Source organism: Amblyomma maculatum, chromosome 7, assembly GCF_055883805.1.
Source record: "Amblyomma maculatum isolate TAMU_Amacu chromosome 7, ASM5588380v1, whole genome shotgun sequence".
NCBI lineage: Eukaryota > Metazoa > Arthropoda > Arachnida > Ixodida > Ixodidae > Amblyomma > Amblyomma maculatum.
This window is the reverse complement of record NC_139350.1, coordinates 30,502,988-30,526,923: the sequence shown is the minus strand read 5'-3', so window position 1 is coordinate 30,526,923 and position 23,936 is coordinate 30,502,988. Positions and strand designations below refer to the sequence as shown.

General features: G+C 43.9%; 1 protein-coding gene across 1 annotated transcript; it reads left to right on the top strand.

Annotated features, from left to right (window-relative positions):
• The first annotated feature begins 14,864 nt into the window (after positions 1-14,864).
• Positions 14,865-23,295, top strand: LOC146182884 (uncharacterized). The gene is made up of 3 exons (XM_084608662.1): positions 14,865-14,996; positions 21,128-21,410; positions 23,215-23,295. Exons 1-2 carry the CDS (start codon positions 14,919-14,921, stop codon positions 21,353-21,355), a joined length of 306 nt encoding a protein of 101 aa, XP_084464788.1. The 5' UTR covers positions 14,865-14,918; the 3' UTR covers positions 21,356-21,410; positions 23,215-23,295.
• Positions 23,296-23,936: the final 641 nt, after the last annotated feature.

Sequence of the window (23,936 nt, the reverse complement as noted above, 5' to 3'; positions counted from 1 at the left end):
TGGCAGCTACGCAAACTCGTCGGGCGTTTTTAAGTAGATTCATTTCTACGGGTTTCCACAGAAGCATGAGTGGCGGGTGACCTAAGCATGGTTCTTTGAAAGGCAAAGGCACGAATCTACGTATTTGGTTACTGTGTGGTCATGGAAAGTGCCGAATTTTTAAAATTCCGCTTGCTACCGGATGCTCTGTGCCTTCTGTTCCCCAGGAGTGACGGCACGAGAGTCTTGGAGTCGAAGCCGTACTCCTTCATGTGTAGTCAATTTATTGACAGCTGCAAATCGAAGTAACCCAACAACGTAAGTTACAACGCTAGCATTTCCTCACCTGTGTACAAGAAAACCCCAGCACGGAAAAAGAAAAGGCAGCTCCCCCATCGTCGTTCAGGCTGCGTTACGATCTCCAGTGATGGGCAGAGACAATGTTTGTGCAGATACTTTCGCTGTCATAGTCAAAGATAATTTACTTTTTTCTCTTAACAGAAAGAGCATATAGGAGACATGAACAATTTCTATTACCATGATTCGGTCATTTTTCCTCTTTTCGTTTGTCAACCAATGAAAATGCGCTTAGAGCTCTGCGTTGATACTCTTAGAACTTGTTAACATTTGTTTGTGGCATGTCCATTTTGGCTAATAAAATCACTCATTTCACAGCTCTATCAATACCGCATGGTCACAAAATCTGCTATCGGCTTCATATAAAAGTCGAACAAGAAAAAAAATACAATTTTATGTGTGGAAACGAGCATAAACGTAGCATTTTTTTTATTTAATTTCGAAGGCCGTGTAGCAGTTTTTTTTTTTGCGCATTCATGTTGCAACTGACACGGCTTTAGGTATTTTCTCAGCAGCGTCCATTTCCTGGTTCGCCTAAATACATGTGTTTCTCATCGGCGTTTTAGTAAACGTGACAGTTCCTGATTTTGGCGTAGCATGACAAGACCATTTTGCCTCTCTCAGAAATTGCTTCTATGGCCAATGTGAACAGATTTACAGCAGTCCGGTAAGCTGCAGTGACAAAGTTGAAAAAGGAATGGCTTTCAGTTATCCGGATTCCTTTACGTGCAAATAGAAAACTACATACATGGTCGTGTCTCCTCACACTCATCAGGTATCGAGGTCAGCTAGGTATCGGCCCCGCAAGTTCGTGGTACGCTGAGAAAGTAGACCACCTTAGCGAACGAGCCATCAGAGGGATTCATTTAACAATAGAACGCTCTCTTAGTTGTCGGTGGCTTATCTTACAACACATCACACTGTGTTTTTTTTGTCGATTGTATTTAACAGTTTGACAGTATGGGACTATTGCCTTCAGATGTTCAAGGCAGGTGCGGTCAATCGCATTGAACTTCCTGCGCTGAGAGAACGCTAGCAGGAAATTTTATTTTTTTTTCTTTTCACAACCTCCGCAGCATGTCGGGAGAAAGGCATGTATAGTATAATATTTTCTAAGTCAATTATATGTAGCAGCTCCGACGTGTTCAACAACAGCATTGTCGTATATGTAAAAATGATGCTGAGGTGGTATTACTCATTTGGCTTATATTATGATTACGTTTGATAGTCTCAAGGCCGGGTTCAGTGAGCTATTGTAGCGTAATTGTGCAGGAAGTCCTGGAAGTATATCTGTGTTTGCTATTCCAACCATAAATAGGATCCTACCTTTGTCTTGCTTGTTTATTTTTCTCCTTTTACAGCTCTCGTTGCAAGGTTGAAACTGGAATGTCATTTGCTATTATTCTACTCTGAATCGTTTGAGCCTGGCTATTACCAAAAAAGACAGGTGCAGCATCTTTTTCATTTTACATGAACGCTGACCATTAAAACTACCACTACTACGGCGCTATGGCTACACGGCTCGGCGGTATTTGATCTTCAGGCAGGTTTCGACTAGACCTAATATAAGATGGACGCCCAGTGCAGGCGCAATACCCGTCTTCGAAGTCGTCTTAACAAGTGCCTAACGAAGGTGGTCCTAGCGCATGCTGAAATCACGTGCGCGGCATTTTCAAATATATAACAGAAATACCATGCGGTGGGCGGTTTCAAAAAAAAAAACATGCACGCCAGCCGAGAACGGCCCTTTTCTTTTTCAAGATTTCCCGGTCAAAAAATACTCCTTGCGATTACTCAACGCAGCTCAAAGCTCTCAAAGCCACACCGCAAAACGACGGGTAGGAACAGCCGCAAAAATGCCTCGCAGAACGGAAACGACTGCGCCGCTCAGCTGCCTCGGCATTCCGTTGTTTCGGCACTCCGCCGCGGGCGGCGCTGTTCCACCGAGGCGACGGTGGCGCCATACAACGGGCGCCCGGTCCCTATGAAATCAGTCCAAGCGTTCGCCGCATGTTTCAGGAGAAATAATTTTGCTAAGTAATTTACAGATATTGAAGAAACATTTTGGGGCTTAGGTGGCAGTCCTACCCAATACTATGGGGTTGGGAGCCAGACGCGCTTTTAACAAGATCATGCAAGACACACTTATAGGCTTGAGGACAAACAGGGGTATACTATGTGTGTCGGGTTACTCTCGTATGGTCAATGGACCTCGTAACATGACTCATGATGAGAATCAATGGTTTCACATTGACAGCACGTAAGGAGTCTTAAGTGACATTGATAAAGTTTATGGCTCTACTGATGACTCATTATGTTCAAAAATAGGAAAAGGCATTTCAAAATTTGGATTGTAATTATAGCACGAGATTTATTGTTTGGTAATTTGACTTAAGCTGTGGCGTGTGCAGCTTTCTCCGTCGAAAAGTCGTCACCGTAACCCATAATGAAGAAAAACGTGTCAGGAAAAAATATGCACATGATTGCGCATCAAAGCAGTGATGCAGCTATTTTGGGGCAGCCTTCATGGTGGTGTAGCATCCATCTGCCAGTGGATTTGGAGATTTCTTTGCGAGAGGGATTTGAGCCGACGACTTATGTTCTTTTAATTGTACGCTGTTCGTCGAAAGGAAAAAAAAAACAGCACACTCGTAAAAAACTGTTTCTTCAGCAGCGTCGTATGAAGACAACTAACTATGCTTTGGCCAAAACCTGCTTCAGGCAGTACCTATCGCCGTCTGAAACTTGTAGAGTACGATAAGGAGGAAAATTCTAAGGGCAAATACGTGCGATACTCGGGAAATTATAGAGCGGGTATTTTAACGTTGTTGTGATATATCGAGGCAAATAATTTATGGTATGCAATTGTATTTATGAATGTGCTTTTACAAATCTCTCTGCTTTTCTCAAGAGCCAAATAGATTTTCGCAGAAGATAAAGAATAGGCACGAGTGAGTGGTGAAGAGCTCGTAGCTCTTTTTTCTGATAAATTCTCTTGTTCGTTACTTTTTCTTTCGGTTGCACTAGACAGGGCACCAACGGCGACGCTGCCTAACTACTAAACCGGCGCGTAACAGCTACACTCTAAAATATCGACATTTCGGTGCTCCAAAAACTCATGGAAACTTCAGGACCGGCAATTCTCCACTCCGCTGCATAGCGCGCGACGCATTGTCCGCCGTCTAGCCCCCTGTAAATGGAAAAGTGGCTACGTGCATGATGGCATTTCACGACACCCGATGGTGGTTGCGCCTGTTACCTGCACGCATAGCGAAACACGGCAGCAAACATTTTGAATGGGCTGCCACTGTGAATTTCAACAATATATCTTCCAGAGCACTATTTCGGTGGTAAGACAAGTAGATATACCGACCAACGTTTGTGCCAGCCGTAACAGTTCGCTGGTACTCCGCCTCATGCCGATAAAATTGCGACCGTCTCATTGCCCAAGGCGCATAAATTTTGTTAAAAATGTGATTCAGAGTAACAAAATAGCCTAAAGAAAGATTGAAACGAATGAATAAATTAGAAAATCTTGGTTAAACGTACAGCTTATATCAACAACTGGTTTTCTTTATAGGATCGCTGCTGATGGGAGCGCCACTACAATTCTGGCGTCGTCATTGATTGTGTGGTTTTATGTTTTGAATGCATTTTGAAATGGAATCAAGCGAGATTAAAGACAAAATGCAGCTGCCTTAAGTTGATATGAACGCAAATACGTGTCTGACTGCGCCTGGCATAATCGTAAAACGTAGTAAATTCTCTTTAGACGCTCTAAACAGATGAAATATTAGTAGCAACGAAATGACACATTATGACACCACCATGTGTTAAAACTGACATTACTGATCAATTTAAAATATAAATTCTGGTTAAACCAAGCGCTCTTCACTCGATATACTGCCACAGAGTTCTAAGCTCTACTAGAATATGCCAAACTTTTTATTCTCCTCTCCAGCAGTAGACTGCCCCTTTAATGTTCACTGGCATCGCACAGTACATGGGCGCCTATATCTATCGCCTTCATCGAAACGTGGCCGCCGCATTCGGATTAGAAGGCTTAACCGCCCACCTACCGCAGCGATCTGTGGTCTTGGGAAGGCTCTTCACAACAAAACAAACTTGTGAAATGCGCTCAGTGAATTATTAACACCGAAAGTCTTACTATGTTGGCACCAAATGTGTGCGCAGCAAGTCGAGGCAAATGCAGCGCTTGTGTGAAGTTGTGAGATGGTGGAATCAATAGTCATGTCTGAATGTGTACATGTACGACATAAACCGTCACGTTACTAAAAGGGTATCATGTGGCAAGGTCACGTGACAGTAAAGCTGCATGAGAATGTCACGTGGCCATTAGAACGACCCGCGACTGGAGCGATAGGTGGGCTTTGTACAAAAAATGTTGCAACGCTAACTGCGCACATATTTCTAGAATGAACCGCAAGCTTTTTTCCGCTAAAACACCAAGCTTGCATAAAGTGCTTACCTTGTTCGATCACAATCACTAGAAATCTAAGTCGCCAACAGGGCTCGGGCGACTCAGCTCAAGGAGATTTCGCAATAGAGTAAGCAACGGACATGAGGGGACCCAACCATAAGTCACGGGTGGCCGACTTTATAGCTCCTCGAACTTTTGGTTTCAACACGCCTATCGGAGTCGGCGAAGCGCGCCAACCTCTCGGATGGGCACCTCAAATAGCACCTAATGCCGGAGGCCGTAATTTTACTTTCGGCCGACTAGCTGACTATGTCGCTATTAATACCAATCTTCTTTGCTCGACAGAATTTTATTACAAACTAACGTATCAGTCAAAGATATATCAACATTACTTAAAGGTAAACCGATGCACCTAATAAAAACTTACATTCACCAATCATCTAATACGCCCTGAAACACTAGACATCTTAATGCTATATCAAATGTCAAAGGCAGGCGTTTCCGTGCAGCGAAAAATCGCAACTTCTGCAAAGGGGTCCGCTTATGCCACAACCGCAAAGGAGTACACTACGCCTCTGAAGAGAGCATAATTTAATTTCTTTAACACCACTCTCCCACCGTTACTTAGAACTAACACAAAGCGCTCTTGGAATGACCTAAAGCCAAGTTAATCAAGCTATAGTTCTAATACATTAGGTGATGTAATATCAAGCAGTAATTGCGCTCCTGTAATTAACATCGCTTTCACCCATTCATTTTGCGCCGCATTCTCTAGTATGTTTCAGCATAAAATTCGCCTAATTTCCTTCCTTTGGACCCTATCGCATTTGATTCATCTGGTATCCATTCGAGTATTTACAATATAAAAAAGATTGAGCGGCACCGATGGGTTTGCGTTCAAATATTTTGCAGGGTAGTATTGGATACAGTTCGATTACCTTAAACATAACTTTCATAAAATTCCTTAAGAATAGCTCTTTACCGAAAGAAGAAAACAAGGTGATGCCTCTTCATAAGTCGGGGAACAAGCGTCACCCCTACATATATAGATCCATTTCACTGACATCAGTACAATGTGAAAGATTTGAAAACATTTCCTCTCATCTCACTAACTTCTTGGAATCAATTTTTTTTCATAGCAGTTAAAATGCGTTCCGAAAGTGTTTTCTTGCGAAACAACTTTTAACAGCCTGTAATGATCTTCACGCATTTCTGGACAGGCTGTATATTTTTGGATTTTGGGAAATCATTTGACAGAGTTTCCACTACCTACTCTATTGAGATTCTGTAGGCTAAACATTGACCCTTCGATTTGCAACTGGATTCGAAAGTTGCTAACCGCACACAATATGTTACCCCTAACGATATTGATTGCTCTGAAGTATCGGTCCGTTCTGGGGTGGCACAAGGATCCTTTTTATATCTGTGACATTTTTAATATATATCAATGACTTCTCTAAACCAAATCCCAATTCCATATGTCTTTTTGCTGACGACTGCATTTTATACCGCAAGATCGCAAGCTTTAAAGGTACAATAGCACTCCAGCATGGCCTCAGTAGCATTGCAGACGGGTGCGTATTTTCTCTAATTGAACTAAACCCCTCTGAATGTGAAACAACGTGAATCTCTCGAAACCAGTAAGCTTCACCTCTTAATATTTCTCCACGTGACAAGGCTGTTTGGTGGTTTGATACAAATATCGCGGCAAACATATAAATTATCTGTCATGAAATCAACACACTCAATACATTTCATCCAAAGCTAGCAGCATTCATGGCTATCTGAAATAAAACATTTTTCTTATCTCCAGCACCCAAAACAACAAATTGTCTTTAATGCCAGACGTATCCTTAAATATACATGCTCAATATGAGACCCAGGACATGCCACTCAAATAAATATCCTCGAAAGCTTAGAAAATCGTTCTGTGTATTTCATTCTTAAGCAATATAATCGCACTGCTAGCGTCACTAAATGAAAACTGCGCTTGGCCTCCCCCTTCATTCATTTAGAAGAAAACAATCGCGTCTTTTCCCTTTCTGCAAATCAACTATCATAGTGATATATTCTTGCCTCGGCACGTTGCACCAGCGTGTGAAATCTCCCCACGTGGTAAAGGTTTTCGCCTTAAAAAATTTCAGCTCCTTGGTTTTCATCCATATAGGGATGGCAAAATCAGCCACAGCATGACAGAGCTCAAATTGTGCGTAGAGCACACATGCAGGTTTATTTGTAAGATACCCAACTAACAAAGGGGAATGAGAAAAACTAATTTGCAAACATTTGTAGACAAGCAAATCATCTAATTTCTGCTATACCTTATGCTTTATACCTTCGAATGCGAGCAAGTAGATTCCCTGATTTGCACGGTGTATAAATCAGCCGCAACCCACACTCATCTCTACACCTACAGACAGGTTCATGCGAATCGGTGTTCACAACAGATTGGTGAAGTTGGTGGAAGCTCACTTTCAATCCTGATACAAACACCTTTCCAAAACACACATTGGTCCTGCTATTCTGACCAATCTGGAGATCCTTGTTCTGGGAGGGAAACATTCCAACATGCTTCCATTGCCATCTGGCCTCTGCACCGAAATTGTCTGACACGCAGTCCCAAGAACACATTCCACAGCACCACAAAATTATGTAAAAATGGAGCTAAAGAACTCCAGTGGCATTACTGTCACCTATTCGAGGTCGTTCATGTACAAGCAGGCGAGAACCTCACCAAGTGCACGTTTACAGAGACAGTAGATATCAAGTTAAATCCCTTCTTGCCACGCATACACGCGTCTGCAGAGGAGATCACCATAGTCTACAATCATTCACACCCCGGCCCAATACCCTCTCCTATTAAAACCGCTATGCATAATGGTCCGCCACATGTCCGCCTTTTCATCCTCCACTCCGTTCAAATGTTTCCTGAGACCATCACATCGAGCTTATTTGGGTCTTGCACACTCAGCCCATCCAGGAAACAAGGCCAACTATGCCTCAGGAGCAGGGTTCAGTAAAACATGCAGTGCGTGACTGCAGACGTCGATCAGGTCGAAAATGTGCAGCGACTTACCACAAGGTCATTCTTTATTTTACGAAGGAAATGCTCTTATACGCATAAAAAGCTCTCGAAATAGCCCCATGTCGTCCAGTGCCAGCCCCAGACATTCACCATACCGAACTCAAATACCTCTCTTTAATTCACTCTGCCTGCAAGCTCTGCCAGCACTCCTAAGAACCACAATCTTACATCCTTTACAAATGCTCCTCCAATATTCTCCGAGGGACCTAAGGGTATCTACGTATAAGACACTGGAGGCAGCGTTATACAACCCCGCCGCAGAACGGCAGCTTCCGATCATTGAGGGAACTTAGGAGGTGCATCGATGAGGACTACATTGGTGAGACAGTGCAACTCCTTGAGGGCTAACCAAGTAAAACCAGTTGACGGAATAAAGTTGTTCCTCCTTCTCTTCGGCTGCACTGTGCTATATGAATCGCTAGTGCTGTTCCGAGTTCGATGCCTATTTAGCGTCTCTGGCATGTGTTGTGGCGCGTTCTGTCCTCGTAGACTTCATGGCGAAAAAGGTTGAAGTAGCTCTGATAACAGCAATCGTTATCTTTAACAGACTGCATTATTCAGCTTGGTAGCCATCGATGAGACTATACCGACTATTATTCTGCGCCAGTTTGAGTTGAAATTATTAATTTTCTCTACAATACTTTTGAGTTTAAGAAACAACCTCATATTCTTCCGATGGCACCCAAAAGCATGGCACATGAGAATGACACACAACGGTTACCTGGTGAGCTCACCAATCAGTTGATATTACTAACGTGCCTAAAAAAAAGCAGATATATACATTTTGGTGTTATAACTGTAAAAGTGTGAAGGCAGTATAATTATTTTAGTTTACATTACAAGCACACTGTTCTATATTCTTAAAAAACAAAAGATGTTCTCATTTTTTCTAATAGTGCACGAATGATGACTTTTCATAATGCGCCACTGCTGCCAACCTGAGTTTGATGGAGCTCGCACAGGGTAGGGTAAAAAGGTTTTGCGTATTCTTTAAATTTTTCCTTTGTAAAAATGTTTTTTGTGGTTTATGTGGTTTAACCTACTAAAGACACGTCGTCTATGAAGGACGCCGTTGTGAAGGGTTCCAGAACATTCCACCACCTGGGGCTCTTTTACATGCACCCAACATCGCGCAGTGAACTTGTGCCTTGCATTTCACCTCTTTCGAAACGCTGCCTACGCTGCCGAGATCTAACCCACGTGCTTGCGATCAGTGGTAGAGTTCGTGACTGTAGAACCAACACGACGGGGCATTGGTATAACAGGACATAATATTTGGTTTGATGCGGAAACTTGAATTCCAAAATATTCAAATCCAAATTCTAAATGTGAATACATTTGCGTACGAATAGTACTAAATAGTTGCATAATATATTGAATAAAACCTTCAATTACGAAGCTTAGATGCATTTGTGCATCATATTTTCTATTGTATGAATCAGGGACAAAAGACATTTAAAACATGCTTATACACCTTAGTGTAGGCCATATATTTTATAGGTTAGAAGAATGCTAAAACTAAACCGGGTGCGAGGCACATGATACATCTAGATGGATGACTAGATGATCGGAGTGTTAGAGGTAGCTAGTGATGGCGTCGACTTCAAAGAATCCTTCAGACGGCATTCTTAGCGCTAAAAATACACACGCACACGAGAGAAAGGAAGGACACGACTCTGCTCCCGTGTCATGCGTGACGACAGAAGGCCCGCCTGCGATGTTAGGCATGAGAAACAATTTGTGAAGTGCCACACGGGGGTTGTGTATGAGATCCCGTCGACTTGCGGGAATGTTTACATAGGCCAGACAGGCAAATGTGTTAACGACCGCACGGCTCAATATTTTCGCTCCTTGAGCTCCGACAAGGGCGCTAGGCTCCCTGAGCACTGTGCTCGATGCAGTGGGTGTGAGCCGCGGCTGAACGAGGTACGGATTCTGGGCAGAAGCGTTGATAAGAAGGCGCGTGAACTGCTTGAAACATTTCATATAAGAAAGAGGAGGAAGAGGCGTGTTAGTGACACGTCTGTGGCTCTGTTGGGGGCAGAAATGCGAATTCTTGAGCGGTTGCGGTGAAGGGGGCGTGTTTGGTTGCTCTACGCATGTGTGGTCATTGCTATATATTGTAGGTGTTTTCAGTGCAATAAATCAGATGTAGTAGCGCCTTCCTTTCTCTCGTGTGCGTGTGTATTTTTAGCGCTAAGAATGCCGTCTGAAGCTGAAAGCCATCTAGCCCTTCTACAAGTTCTTTTAAGACTTCAAGGAAATACCCAGCTTATAAGTGGCGCAAGGATGGAGTTTGCTGAGAGATGATTGCCATACCTTTGCAATATTCACTAGCACTTTCTCATCAACGCTGTAACTTTGTCATTTCCCCCTAGCGTCGTTTTGCTTAGATACAGAAATGAAGAATTCGGGTTCAGTCCCGGCCGCGTCGTCTGTGATTCAAAAAGTCGAAACGGAAAAGGCGCCCATTGGTTGCACATCAGTGCACGCAAAAATAAGCCTGTAACCTTGGACCACGGTGTCCATGACCGTCACCCATGTATAGCAATGACGGTTCCAGGTATTGGGCCTATAGAGGGCAGACGAAGCTTGTTATGAAAAAGAAGGAACAACGTCTTCGTTTTCTTTTTATTTGCATCAACATTTTTCTGCGCTCTGTCGCTGACAAATATTTGATGATTAACAATACCTTTGCAATCCATCTTTCACAATAACTGACGCTTTGCTTATAAACGGTTACGTGAGTAATATTCGTATATAATAATTTATTTTTTATCTGTCAATATTATTACATGAATGCTAGCTCCGGCCAAGAAGCGGAAATATGAAGTGAAAAGTAACTATATAGGAATCTTTTCTAATATCCAGCTTTTCGAATAAATTAACACATAGAGGTGTACTCCTTTCTGCAGACGCTTACTTGATTAGAGGAACAGAGTCCTCCTGCGCCAGGTAACGAGACTAGAGTTGCCTTTAGAATATATGCTACTTGAGGCTTGCAGCGCCACTTGACACACTTCTGCTTGTTGGAGCTGATTTTGTTCTTCTTAAAAGCACTAAAAACAAACCATTCTTTCTCTAGCGAAATGCTTCTTGGAAATCACAGCTAACGCCATCCTAGGTAAGCCACTTGTGATTTAGGGGAGGGGGGTACTCGATATTAAGGATTTAGCTCAAGGGGATCTGGTTAAGCGCACACCTTTCATTTCATTGGCTAACAGCAAGACAGACATGAGTCCAAGCTAAAATAACGAGCACGATACGACGTGGAAACGAGGAATGAGGGTGGGCAGGATGGGAGGGGGGGGGGGTGGCCAGGTAAGCTCGGAGCCCACTGGATTTCTTGCACCGAGAATTGCAGGAGGCAACGTAATAAGAAAAAGTACTGTGTGGCAAGTTCTCTTCATCTTGTCTTTAAAGAGCAACTGCATAACTTCCCGGGAATTTCGCGATATTCAAGGATTCGAATCTGCATAGGCTCTAGGTAATAGATGCAAAGTATTTTTGTGCTAGCGTTCAAACTGATGCCTTAATTTACAATCAAACCTCGAGCTTCTCCTCACCGCACTGAAGTTCTGCGGAGAAGCTCAGTGATGACGTCACGGATGGTAATATTGCTGATGTTCGTTGCCTTCGCCCACGTCCTGCTGCACCTTTTCTGACAGTGCAACTCAACATATCTGGGGATTTTTTTTTCAGCAGCCTTGTTTTTATTTCTTCAAACATAGTGCGTCTATGCAGGAAACGTACCGGTACCATCAATGACGTCATTATGCATCCCCCACCAGTCGCTGTGTACTGTGGTGAAGCCTGATAGCCGTCGCGGTTTTAATCTCTAATTGCGGCGTTGTTTCAAATGCTAGCGCCAAGATATTTTGCTTTAAGTGCAAGCTATAATAATTCAACTCCTCGAAACTCATCAATATCTAAAACCTGTGCAGCTTCCCTTTAAACTATGGATGGATGACTGTGTCAATCTCTAGTGAGACGAACATCACTACCAGGCATTTTCATGCTTTTGGCTTACATTTTTCTCGTTGTGCTGCGAGACAGCTCTCTATAATTTCTCATTTTTTGCGTTGCTGCTCTCAAATAGATATTGTTCGAGCTACTGTGTGCCCATATATGTTAGCGTTTTCGGGCTTATCCCTGCCCTCCTGCGCCACCGGTGCACAGAGGACGACCGGGAAAGGTCGCCCCCATGTCCGCCGTATTCCCCGGCCATCAGGAACCAGAAAATACGACAAAAAACCAGTCCGATTATTGACCGCATTAACTTAGCTACGTAAGACGACTGCATTACGACCAACGCTCAATCCTGGCCTCGGCTTGTTCAGCCGCTTGTAATGCATTGGAGGTATTTGTTTGTAAGGTGTTCGGAACGGTCAATCCACCTGGCGCATCCTGCCATTACTTCTGGAGTATTTCCCGTACTTTCTGTTTGGCTCCTGGCCATGCGTCTACGCTTCCTCTGCCCGCATCGATAACTGCTCGGGACTTTTGTACCACACTGTGCAATTAACATAATAAATCATTGTCACTGAATACGGGGGCCACCGCATGGCTGCCGTGTTGTGGTTAAGCGTGTTCAAGGAGTGAGAATTATGCAATAAACCTATTCCTGTATGATTGATTCTGTTGAAGTGCTCTCCCCATTAAAACTTTAGAATTAAGTGCCAGTATCACCAGTTGTAATTATAATAATAGCAACCATTTTGCCGACTATGTAGTAAATACAAAAAGGGTATAGGCTCGGGAGAGCCAGCCAAAGGTTGGAGACTGTGTGCCCGGGAGTCAAACTAACACTAAAATGGCGAGTAATCATCAATGGACCACTAATATTGTTACCGCCTACAGCTAAAGCCAAACTGTAACAAAAATCACAGAACCAGCACGGAGGTAAAGGCTACACTGAAAAGGAATCATTTCTGATAAATGCAACCAAATAGGTTAATCGTCCTAAAGCGACTCAGGCTATGAAAGATGCCGTAGGGGAGAATTCCCTGCCTTTCCTACTCCTCCTCCTCCTCCTCCGTAGCGGAGGGCTCTTGAAATTCTCTCGACCTGGTGTTCTGTGGCGTGCTCTGATATCGCCCAGAACACGGACACCTTACGTTTTCCGACATCGAAAATCTACCGCCGCGGCCAGTATTTAATCCCGCGTTCTTCAGTTCAGCACTGTCGAGCTCCCTAACCACTCAGCCAACACGTTAACAATCAGTCAAGTGGATGTCCATGATAAAGAAAAAGAGAACAGAAAGCACTAAGTTAAACGCATAACTTTCATCTGCACTTTCAAGTCGCGCATAGACGTCAAGCCAAAAATTCAATAATGAAATTTATTACACATGGCGGTTATGTAAGCGCCCTTACTTTCTACTAAATACAGCGTTAGACACCGCGGCACAAAATAACAATTATTTTCAACAACGTTTATTTTAGAATATTACTGAATATAAAGTTTGAGTTCTAAAAATGGCAACGAAAAAATGTTTGTACTTGTAGAGGTTAAGAGCCGGATGGCACAGAATTCCATGGGATGGGAATGCGGGAAGGAATGCAGCTTGAAGAAGAAGGATCAATGACGCCACGCCTGACAAGAGTGAATGCAAACGTGCGATAATTGATTTTTTCGCGGACAACGAGGGCATAAATTTCACAATACGAGGTAACCATGAAACATTTCGCAGCTGGGCGCGTACGTAGGCCGAGTGTCCATACCATGAGCCGCCATCGAAGACCATACTCCGATATTTCATAGTATAGTGAACCATGGTCAGGGAAAAAAGGCCAATATGTCTTTAGATATATTTTTAAATTAATTCCTGAAGTATAATTTTTTCATGTGCGTGGTACTAAATTTTGTTTTTGGCAATCCATTTCACTTCATACCTAATGTAACCGCAAGAAAATGCTTGACTCTCACATTGTTTATATACTTTTGGTACCAAAACTGTGATCTGCGTATCGAAAATTTAGTTTCGGATATGAATGAACTCGTCATTTGCACACATATAAAAGAGCAAAAGAGTTTAATGTGATCCCTTAGATACAATATCATTTAGTAGCAGCTGACCGCTACGTTCTTTTTGCAGATGAATGAGAAAATGAGAGTAAGTCCGCTCAAAAAACTCGTGCAAGTGACTTGAGAAGTCTTGGAATGCAAATGAGATATTACCATTAACTTTACCAAACCCTTCATTAATTTAAAAGAACAGACCTCAACTAAACAAGTTTTCATGAAATTCATTATGGTGTTCTGGCGAGCTAACTGGTTTAACGTCGCTAAAAAGGGAACAGCGTAATAACGGGACGAAGCGAGGGAAGAACAACGCAGGCGCTCGAATGCAACGTAAAATTCTTCTGCACATTACAAAGAATTGCAATCCTCTTCCTGCAATCAACTCAATAAATTGACAGTTCTAAAGGAGAGTGAATTTCACCTGAAAAGGTGAAATGTATTCAAACAAAAACTATTTCCACTATTTGGGATAAATTGGGATAGGTAATTTTCGTAAGTAGCTTTTTTTCTCTCTTCAAACCACCATATTTTAACAATTGCACTCAATTAAAAACCAATTTTCGCGAAGTGTTTTTCACTAATTAGGATGAGTATGATTTCACAGTTCAATTCACAATATAGTTCCTGTAAGCTTCGAGAGAAGACCATCAAAGCCATTGCACCAATTTGCCTGCGAATGCTCTGAATTGACTGTCACGAATGTTCTGTGAAAGAGAGAACCATAGTTTCTGTGTAGTCACTGCATATAATATCAAGCACTTTAAACTTCTTCCCTACGAATACGCAATACCTGCCGGACTGCTCATAATGACGTGCATGCAACCATAAGATAGGAATCTCACTGAGTGAAAGGTGGCTAAAAGTTTTTTGGCGGGTGTAACAACTACACAGGACATCTAATTTATGATAGCATAATGCTTAGGCGCCTCGCCTAGGCAATTAAATTACTTTTTTTTTCTTTCCAATGCTGCAGGGCCAAGACATCACAATCCTCCCCCATTCCATTCCCAAGCCGCAGCCCGCTCCTCGAGATGCGCCCTCCGACAGACAGGCCTCCGCCGGCGGCAGCTGTCTCGTCTCCGGTGGATCCGCCCGAAAGGTTTCTTCAGGTTTGCGCATCTTCCGGTTGTCATCGCTTCAAATTTTTACTCCGTTTTCTCGGAATTTAAGGGACCACGAAAGTTCGAGCCTCTACATTTTTAAAGTATAGAGAATATGAAACAACAATAAATTAATGCTGTGAGGCTTGTGGGGTGTGTACTGGTCTGTTTTGGCTCTTGGGGATTAGCGATCCAAAGCGACTCTGGGCAGAAGGGATTCTCTAGTGGCGGGCTCCGGTAATTCATATCATGTGTGTTTCTTTCGCGTGCATTGACGTCGCACAGTACGTAGGCGCCTGTCGCGTTCAAAACGCGACCGCCACGACAGCATTTGAACCTAGGTCCCCCTTCTAAGCATTTGAGCGCTCTAACTGCTAGCTTCAAAAGTTATTCTGGTGTAACGGACACGAGAAAGATATTTTCTAAATTCGAGAGCTGATATAGAGAATAGCTACGACGGACTACTAGCCAGCTATTGAATGAATAGCTACCAGTATTATTGAAAAGATGCCAGTATGCCTTAAGCAGGATTTTAATGAACACGGTTCAGCTATTTTCTGATGCCCATCATCGCTGCCACTGCCAAAGAGTGCGCTCTTTAAACTCAAAGTGCGAATATTTAAGAAGTGCAGAAAATCATAGGCGAAACACCTTATATTTGGCTGCTATATCTTGGCTCCAAATACAAGTCGACCCACTAAATGATGGCGTTCGCTACCTCCGTCCCCGCCCCCCTTCCGAAGTAAAACAAAAGTGCGAAGGTTGTACGTCTGAGTCAAGTCCAACTAAAAAAGAACTAGTTCGGCGTATGGTGGATGTAAATGGCGTTGTCGCTATCCTCTTGCTGTCATCTTCTTGAGGACGCTCGTGAGGAGTACCGTTGTGCATATTGACCAAATTTTTCAGGGACGACGTAATCATTATACCCATTTTAACCACGTCATAAAAACGCCTAGGAGCAGCGCGTGCACCAATTTGCTTGCAAATGTTCTGTATTGACTGTCACGAATGTCCTGTGAAAGAGAGAACTATAGTTTCTGTGTATTTCCTCCTCATAATATCAAACACTTTAAACTTCCTCCCTACGAACACACAATGTCTACCGGACTGCTCATAGTGACGAGAATACATTTGTATTTGAAGGCTGGATTCTGATCCTATCACCTTATCTTAAACGCAGACCGAGTTGGCAGCGCTTTCCTATTCGACGACGCAGGAAATATCGAGCTGGTTAGACTTCGTGAAGTAGTGCGTTGACACTAAATGTCAATGCGCGTATCCGTCACCCCTCCGCGTCAAGGCATCGTCTCGCGCGTGCACCTCAGCTCAGCCAACAAAATCATGTAGTTTTAACAGTGCAATCGTAAGACTAGCAGTCGGAGGCAAATGAGTAGATTGGATGAAACACCCGCCTCACCTTGCTTGTGAGGCGGGTCGACTGAGTTGAGGCAAACTGAACTGCCAACAATCAACTTTCCGATTCGGCCGCGATGCGTGCGTTCTACAAGTTGCCAGAAATTGGCTGTCGAGCTACCTGCCACAGCAAAGGAAAGCTTCCAACAGGGTGACGAGCAGCGTAAACTGTGCGAAGTTCGAATCCGCCCCAAAACAATATTTCCGCATGAATAACGGCAAACATACTTTTCTTTTAGCCACCGTTGTCGATGCATCGTAGGTGGCCTTGTCGCCAGGCCAGAGCATGGCATCGAAGTGGGACAGGACCGAAAAGAGAACACGGAGCCGAGCCTGACGAAACATGGGCGAAAGTTTCTGCCCAGCTTTCGGCGCGTACTTAACGCGCCGTCACCGGAAAGACGCCCGCGCCAAGAATACGTACTGTCTTCCTTGTTCTTTCTAGTTGGCGAAACCATATAGCAGTGGGAAGTGTTTGCGCTGTCTTGGAAAACTAAGAGGTGTACTCACTGTCCTCGTGAATTGATGTGAAGCACAGTGCCTCGCGAGTTGCAAAATTCGCGTGCCCGCGTAAAACCCGTGCGAAGTCCATCATGGCGTGAGCCTTGCGGCCCGTACGGGATCCGTTGCAAACAGTGAGGATGGCGGAAAATAGTGCTCCTGGACGTTTCACTCAGTCTTTTAAGCGATGCTGTAGACAGGTGGCTCTTTTAAGCAGAGACTACAACATGCAGGAACATTTACTCTCTGGAATGTGCTACGCCGGCATCTGAAAGCATTTTATGCCAACGCCTAGACGGGACAACGAAAGAGAGTGAATTGTATTTTACACATGTAGCTCCGTGCATCTCGCTTCGTATGGGCACCGGCACGAATTGTGTTTTTATACGCGTGGCTCAGCCGTCAGACCCCCCAAATACCAGATGTTCCAAATTAGTGAATTCCGATTTGTGTTTTTAAATCCTCGTAAAAGATACACATGTGTGATGTGCTGAACTATGTTCTACGGCAAGGCGGGCATAATTTTAGCGGCAGTGAGCAACAAAAAAATGACAAATTTAAAATTTAATAAATAAATAAAATATTAGGTTTTTTATTTTAGAACACAAGAAGTTTTTGAGAAATTGAAGGCCTTCAAAACCAAATGCCAGTCCCGTTTAAAAAATTTTTTATTTAACATTGTGATCTAAAAATAATAATCTCGATAAACGCTCTTTTAATATCCGTCTAAGATTACTTTGCCGCAGTGCCCCTTGCTAAAATGGCATCCCTGATGTAGCCGAAACTAACTTCTCGTTAGTGTTGACACAAGGAGTTTGTTGCCCGCAGTTTGATCCCTCTTCACTGTGGTCAGTCACAGGTATTTGTTACCAATTTTACGCAAGAGTATCGGCAACTTTTTCATGACACTTCCGTAGCTTCGTAACGTAAATCACGTAAACGTCTTCAACCTCCTTCTGCTTTTTTTTTTCAAGTGGTGCTACATTATAAAAGCGTATTCTGAAAAGCAAACTCAAAAAACTTAAAATCCTGTGTTTAAAACTGAATAGCACGAATCACAATGCCGTTCTAGATGTTTTCAAAACTCGGGTTGTCTTTGGTTTTGATAGCCTTCAGTTGGAAGTTTAATCATGTGTCCTGAAGCCTAACATGTGAACGTGATTGAATATTGTCTTTACAATAGACGATATGCGAATTTCGGAGCGCCATCTCTTAACTCTCCGAGATTTACGCCCGCCATGTCGGCTCGGTCAACAAAACAAAACCACTGGCGCTGGGTAAATACGGCTATGCTTCGTGGGAAAAATGAGGTCCGGATGCAATACTGCGGTGCGCTATTAATTAAGTGACAATACTACGATGTGCTTGGGAACAAGGCATCTATCAACCTTACATTTATTATTTTTGTACTGAGCCCGAACGTTCACGAAACTCTTAGCAAGCTATCACTTATAGACACGTCGTCCAATACACAATATTTACTTCCTGCGCTAATTTTTCACCAACATTTGTAGGCCGTTTGTATTTAAAATACGATACAAAATATACTATTTGTTATCTCGAGACAAAAATGGTGCCAACTTGCGGACCATATTGGCCCAATCGCATTGCAACGTTTTTCTTTTTTTTTTCCTCAGCCGGCGTAAGCCAGTGCTGCTCAAGCTTGTAGACTGGTCTCAAAGAACAGTTTTTATTCATTTACCAACCAATCGGGCCCATACGGTCTCAGTGAGCTCCAGCCACAAACCGGGATTGGCTACGCCTTGAGCACTCATCTCGCGCCTATTCATATACTTAGTTCGCAACGTGTTCAGTGCACAGAAACTGATGTGCGGCGTTTCATACTTTCAGGGTTTCTGCAATCACTACCGTTGTCACATGGTGAGGGGTATTTGACACCCGAAAGTGCCGTGCCCCAGAGTCTCACATAACTCATCAGCCCATCGCAATTCACTCGGTTCAAATTCGCTAAAACTGGTTAGTAATTTTGTCACGCCGGACACGAGAAACGCGTTTCAAAGTAGGACAGTATGCTGAAGATGCTTCAAGAGTCCAAATTTTTTATTGTTGTGGCAAGCGACGACGACTCTATTCGTAAAAAAGTAATTGTAGGAAGGCACCGAACAATGCAGACTTCACACTCGCACACAGGGTTTAGTCCAAACAGCAACTGACGTATGCTAACTTGTTCAGCATGCTTTTCACGGCAGTAGGGAAAGTCGCTACAATGGCCCAATCAGGAATTATATCAAGGAAACAGTTTCAACGTTGCTAGAAATATTGTAAATAATATCCACTTTTACCTATAATTAAGCTAGCACAAACCAACTAAACAAACTCGCCGGCCCCTGCAACTGTGACACTGAAAAGCAGATGTACTACATCGCAAGTTGTTCTTAAAGGGATATTAGCACTATGCAGCTCATCGAAGCTTGCGAACGATCGTGCTGCAGTACACACGGTCCTACACACGAAAGTATGCAATGCCAAAAACGTTGCGCCAGACAACGCAGGTGCACACCGCGTAAAGTTTCCGCTCACTACCTTACCAAAATGTTCCTCCACTTGAGAATAAACCGTGATGATATTGCGCGATGACTGAGCCAGTGTCTAAATGCACGCATTAAAGCGACAACGGCAAAGAGTGACTTTTATGCGCACATACTGTGTCCATTCCTGCCATTGTCTAAACGAACCATTAAGCGAAATAGAAGATGCGGTAGTACGCAGAAGAAAGCAGCGGCAACTCACTCACAAGATAAGTGACAGTGCCTCGAAGAGACCCTTCAATAAGCTTATTTCTGCCTTTTCACGACACGAAAACAAGCTCTGCAGGTCGCAATGAGCCTCGTTCCGTGCAAGATTGACTGCATTCTCACTGATGAAAAAAAAAAAAAGGCAAGTAATTGGGAATATTGCTGCACAATCTCGCTCTTGGAAGCTTCTTGAAGCTGTAGGAATGCGCAAGAAGAAACCGTTTAAATGTGCCGCAAGAGTTTCTTTGTTACCTCGGTCATATCCTCGCAAAATGATGAGCCAAAAAATTGCAGTTACCGGCTCACAATCGCATTTATTGATCATACTTCTGTTTTTATATTACAGTGTGCATTGCGTTTTTTTCACGCAGTTTTGCATTATTGAAATTGCTCACATATATGAATGCCATGACTCTCTAACTGCTTTTGTGCCTCGTCAAGCTGCAAAAGAAGGTTTCTTTTTTTTCGGAGATCTTTTTAGCGTGTTTGTGAAATAAATTTGGTTCCTATTCTAGGTGGCAGTCTAAAAGAGATCTTTCAGGAAATATCGCAAGCGAAATACCGGCAGAATGGGAATTTACCTCATCTTGAAACTTCTTTCCAAACCCGCTGCCTTCGTTAATGGCTGTTCACCATGCTACAAACCTCGCTGTAACATTTGTCTGCAAATGCCAACGTCACAGCTTTGCTTCTTTTAAAGAGTAAAAATGGAAGTTAAATGCACTTGGGGACATCCACGTCGCTGTATCTCAGTGCTTAGGCACTCGACTACTTGGCCGTTGCACCCGGCTTCGATCCTCGGAGGCAGCCGCGTTTCGTTGGAGCCGCAACGCAGGCACCCATGTTCGTTTGGACGTCAGTTCACGTTATTAACCCGGCATGGTTGAGATTATCCAGAGCCTTCGTAACGGCGATCCTTATAGTTTAATTCGACGTTAAACTTCATAAACCTCATAAAACAAAATCAACCTTGCCTTATGTGACGATAACAGTGTGCGCTTTATTGCCTGAAAAAAAAAAAAAATACATGTACATGGCTTTGCAGATCCGGTCGCACAGAGTCTATGGGCAGTTCATTCCTCCACTACCATGATCGGCAGCCGTTCAATGGTGTGACATTAAATTTGTAATCCACTTTATGACACTGTCATAAGAAGCGTCGCAAAGATGTCTTAACCGTACCTTCACATCTGCTTTGGGCTGCTTAAGCCTAGGTCTCTTCTGCTACTGGCTACAAAGCGACCAGAAACGGGCGGCCATTCCATTCTGCCACTTTGCACATGATCGCAGCTTCTTTGTTTGCCCTTTTGTAGTGCAGGTAAGCGGTTTGAACATTCAAGAGAGGTTATTGCTTACGCAAGTAATATCTATGGAATAAAGCTGCTGCACACCGTAAGAGGCCATAAGATGCACATCCTAGCGCAAAGGTCAGCTGCCGCGTTGAGTGCGACAGGAACTAATTGCGCGCAGGTTCCGAGCACTCCACCTGAAGACGACGACGACGGCGGTATGTACGGAGACGTGGGAAAGGTGGACAGCGCGAGCCTCGTGCACCAATACATCGACCGCGTGGGCAGCCTGAGCACGGAGCGTGAGCCTAGCTGGCATTCGCTCTACCTTTCCCTTAGCGAGGACCATGACCAGGCAACCGTGCCGGTGGCTTCTGGTGAAGAGCTTCAGACGGCGGCCGCCTCATGACGCAGGCTGTCCCTCGTCTGAGAGGGAGCGTGACTATGCTATGAGTTTAACCAAGGTAAGCACCGTTTGCATTTCTCTGCGGATTGCGTGAACGTCCTTTACCACAGTATTACCTAAGTGACGTGTCTCCACGGCGCCAAAATTATAAGATATTTTTGCATGTTACCAGTCATATTGCAGACAAGTTTGTTTTAGCATAGCGCAGTAGCCTTCCGCTAGTCGGCAAACGCCTTATCACGGCTGCGTATAATAAGCTTAAATAGGCGCGTCAAGCCTGTGGACGCAGAAGCGTCGCCTTCCGGGCTATGCAAACACGTAATCGGTTGACAACGGAAAAGAGCCAACGAAAAAGCGTCTGCTCTCGCTACTGGGTGATAGCAAGCAGCCCAGATAATAGAAAGAAAATGGGTGGCACAATAAGGACAGCTGTTAGTTGATCATTTGTGCCTTATCGAGTGCATTAAAGCTGAGCTTTTGCAAGTGCTACGCACGCTACCTCCTACGCTGTGATGTCACCCTGAGAATGTCTTGAAAAGATGATGAGGAGCTTGGAACAGATACCCAACCTCGTAAATTATATGTCTCTCCCGAACGTCCCTGCCGCTTTTGCGAGCATCACCCCTGGATGTAAGGCCAGTGAGGTAGCTGCGTCGCTCCGCTACTCAAAGGAGCAGGATCGTCCTAAAAAAGCTGTTGCGGAACAGCGGAGATAAAACCATCGCTTATACGCTGCGCAGCACACACGTGTCCTTCTGTATGAGCTGCGTTCGTCGCAATACTGAGATAACGACCATAACAACGCCTTTTTTGTCTTCTCACAACTGGTATGCTTTCACGGTTTACCAATGTTGGGCTAGGAATTCTTGATGCAAGCAAGCGATATGTAATGGCATACTCTACAGTAAAATAGACCAGGAAATGCCATCAACTAATGTTAGGTTATGCAGAGGAGCAATAGGCTGCATCGCTCGTCTGCCCATTGCCGTAATTTTGAGCGAGCGTCTTCACAACCGGAGATTTCGACGATTAGAAATGAAGCTCCTCCTCTCCCCCTTCAAATAACACTCACCAAGAAACTTGGCAGAATTGGTGAAAAACTGCTTAAGGAATGCTCAAGCCATCGGTTGACATTTCACTTGCAACTTCCGGTTGTCGCGCCCGTTTTCCCGACCATCCTACGACGAAATCGTCGGTCATTGCTTTTCTCTTCGTTCTCGTTTGTGTTGTCTGCAACAATGGATTCGGAGGTCTAAGTGCAACTGCCACCAAGAGGAAGATGCGGTGGTGGAAAACCGAACTTCGTGCGCGATTGCGACAGGTTCACGCACTCACGTGAGAGCCCCAAGCTGACGCAGCTACCATTGTGTGCCCCGGACATGGTCCATGGATCATGGGCGGCGAGGCTGCAGCGAACAGCATCTGATTATGACCTGTTTCTCACCATCACATCACCGTACTGTGACTTATTCATTGTTGGGAAATAGTTCAAACGCCGGGTCTCTGCGCTGACAAATCGTCCCTCGAGTTTCAAAAAAACGCGGTTGTAAGAAATTATTGACGAATCATTGGGCTCTTCTCAATAAGTTCTAATTTGGACGAATGCTCAAAAGCATTCCATAAACACACGCAACAAATCTATCAGCTGTCTTTTAACCCTCGTCTAGTTACTTTCGCGAATGAATGGGGATGGGTTACACTTGTCATATAGTATTTTGTCTTCCCATATATATTTAGCGAAATACTGAATATTTCTACAGCGTATTAGCAGGATACAGCTTTTTTTACTTCGCACTTAATTTGCTGTTGTAGAGATGTGAAATGACGAAACGTATTTTGATATTTTTGCGCTATCTTTTCAGACGGTGAAGCACCCTACGCAAAGTTGCTGCTTGCCGCCGCCTCATCGGCCCAAGAAATAAATAAATGAAAGTCAATTGGAAGGCATCGCGACTATGTGTCCATGCTATCAGTTTGGAGCTGCTTTCCGTGATTGGCATAACTCAAAAACGGGCTTAGTGGAAGCCATTTGACCTTTCAAGGTTTTTCTGCGAGGTGCATGCTATGATCGCTGATGGCCGGGCTGTAGTCGCCGACTACGGGTGAAGGCCAACATGCCTGCGAAGGGCGACACGACGCACCGAGCCAAGAACCAAAATAGAACTGCTCGTTTATTTCCCACGCGCGTCGCTCATTCGGCAGCCTGGCGTCCCAGCACACTACAAATCAGAGCCGCGTGGGGGCGCTGCGCCCAAGGAAACCCATACAAAAATTTTCTATGGTAAGCTATAGAAAATCCTTTGTATGGTCGGCTATAGAAATTTGGCCCAAATATCTATAGCCGCTTCTATGGCTGTCTTTAGGTTTTTCTATAGTCTGTTCTATAAAAGTCTTTAACCTGTTCTATGGACTTATGTCTCCCTATTTACTGCAGTGTTTAGCATTTTCTCTGGTCAGGTATAAACTTTTATGGTCAGCTATAGAAAATTATTTGTATTGTCGGCTATAGATATTTGGTCCAAAAAGCTATAGCTGTTCCTATGGTAGGTTTTGGGAGTCTAACGTATTCTATGGACTTATGGCT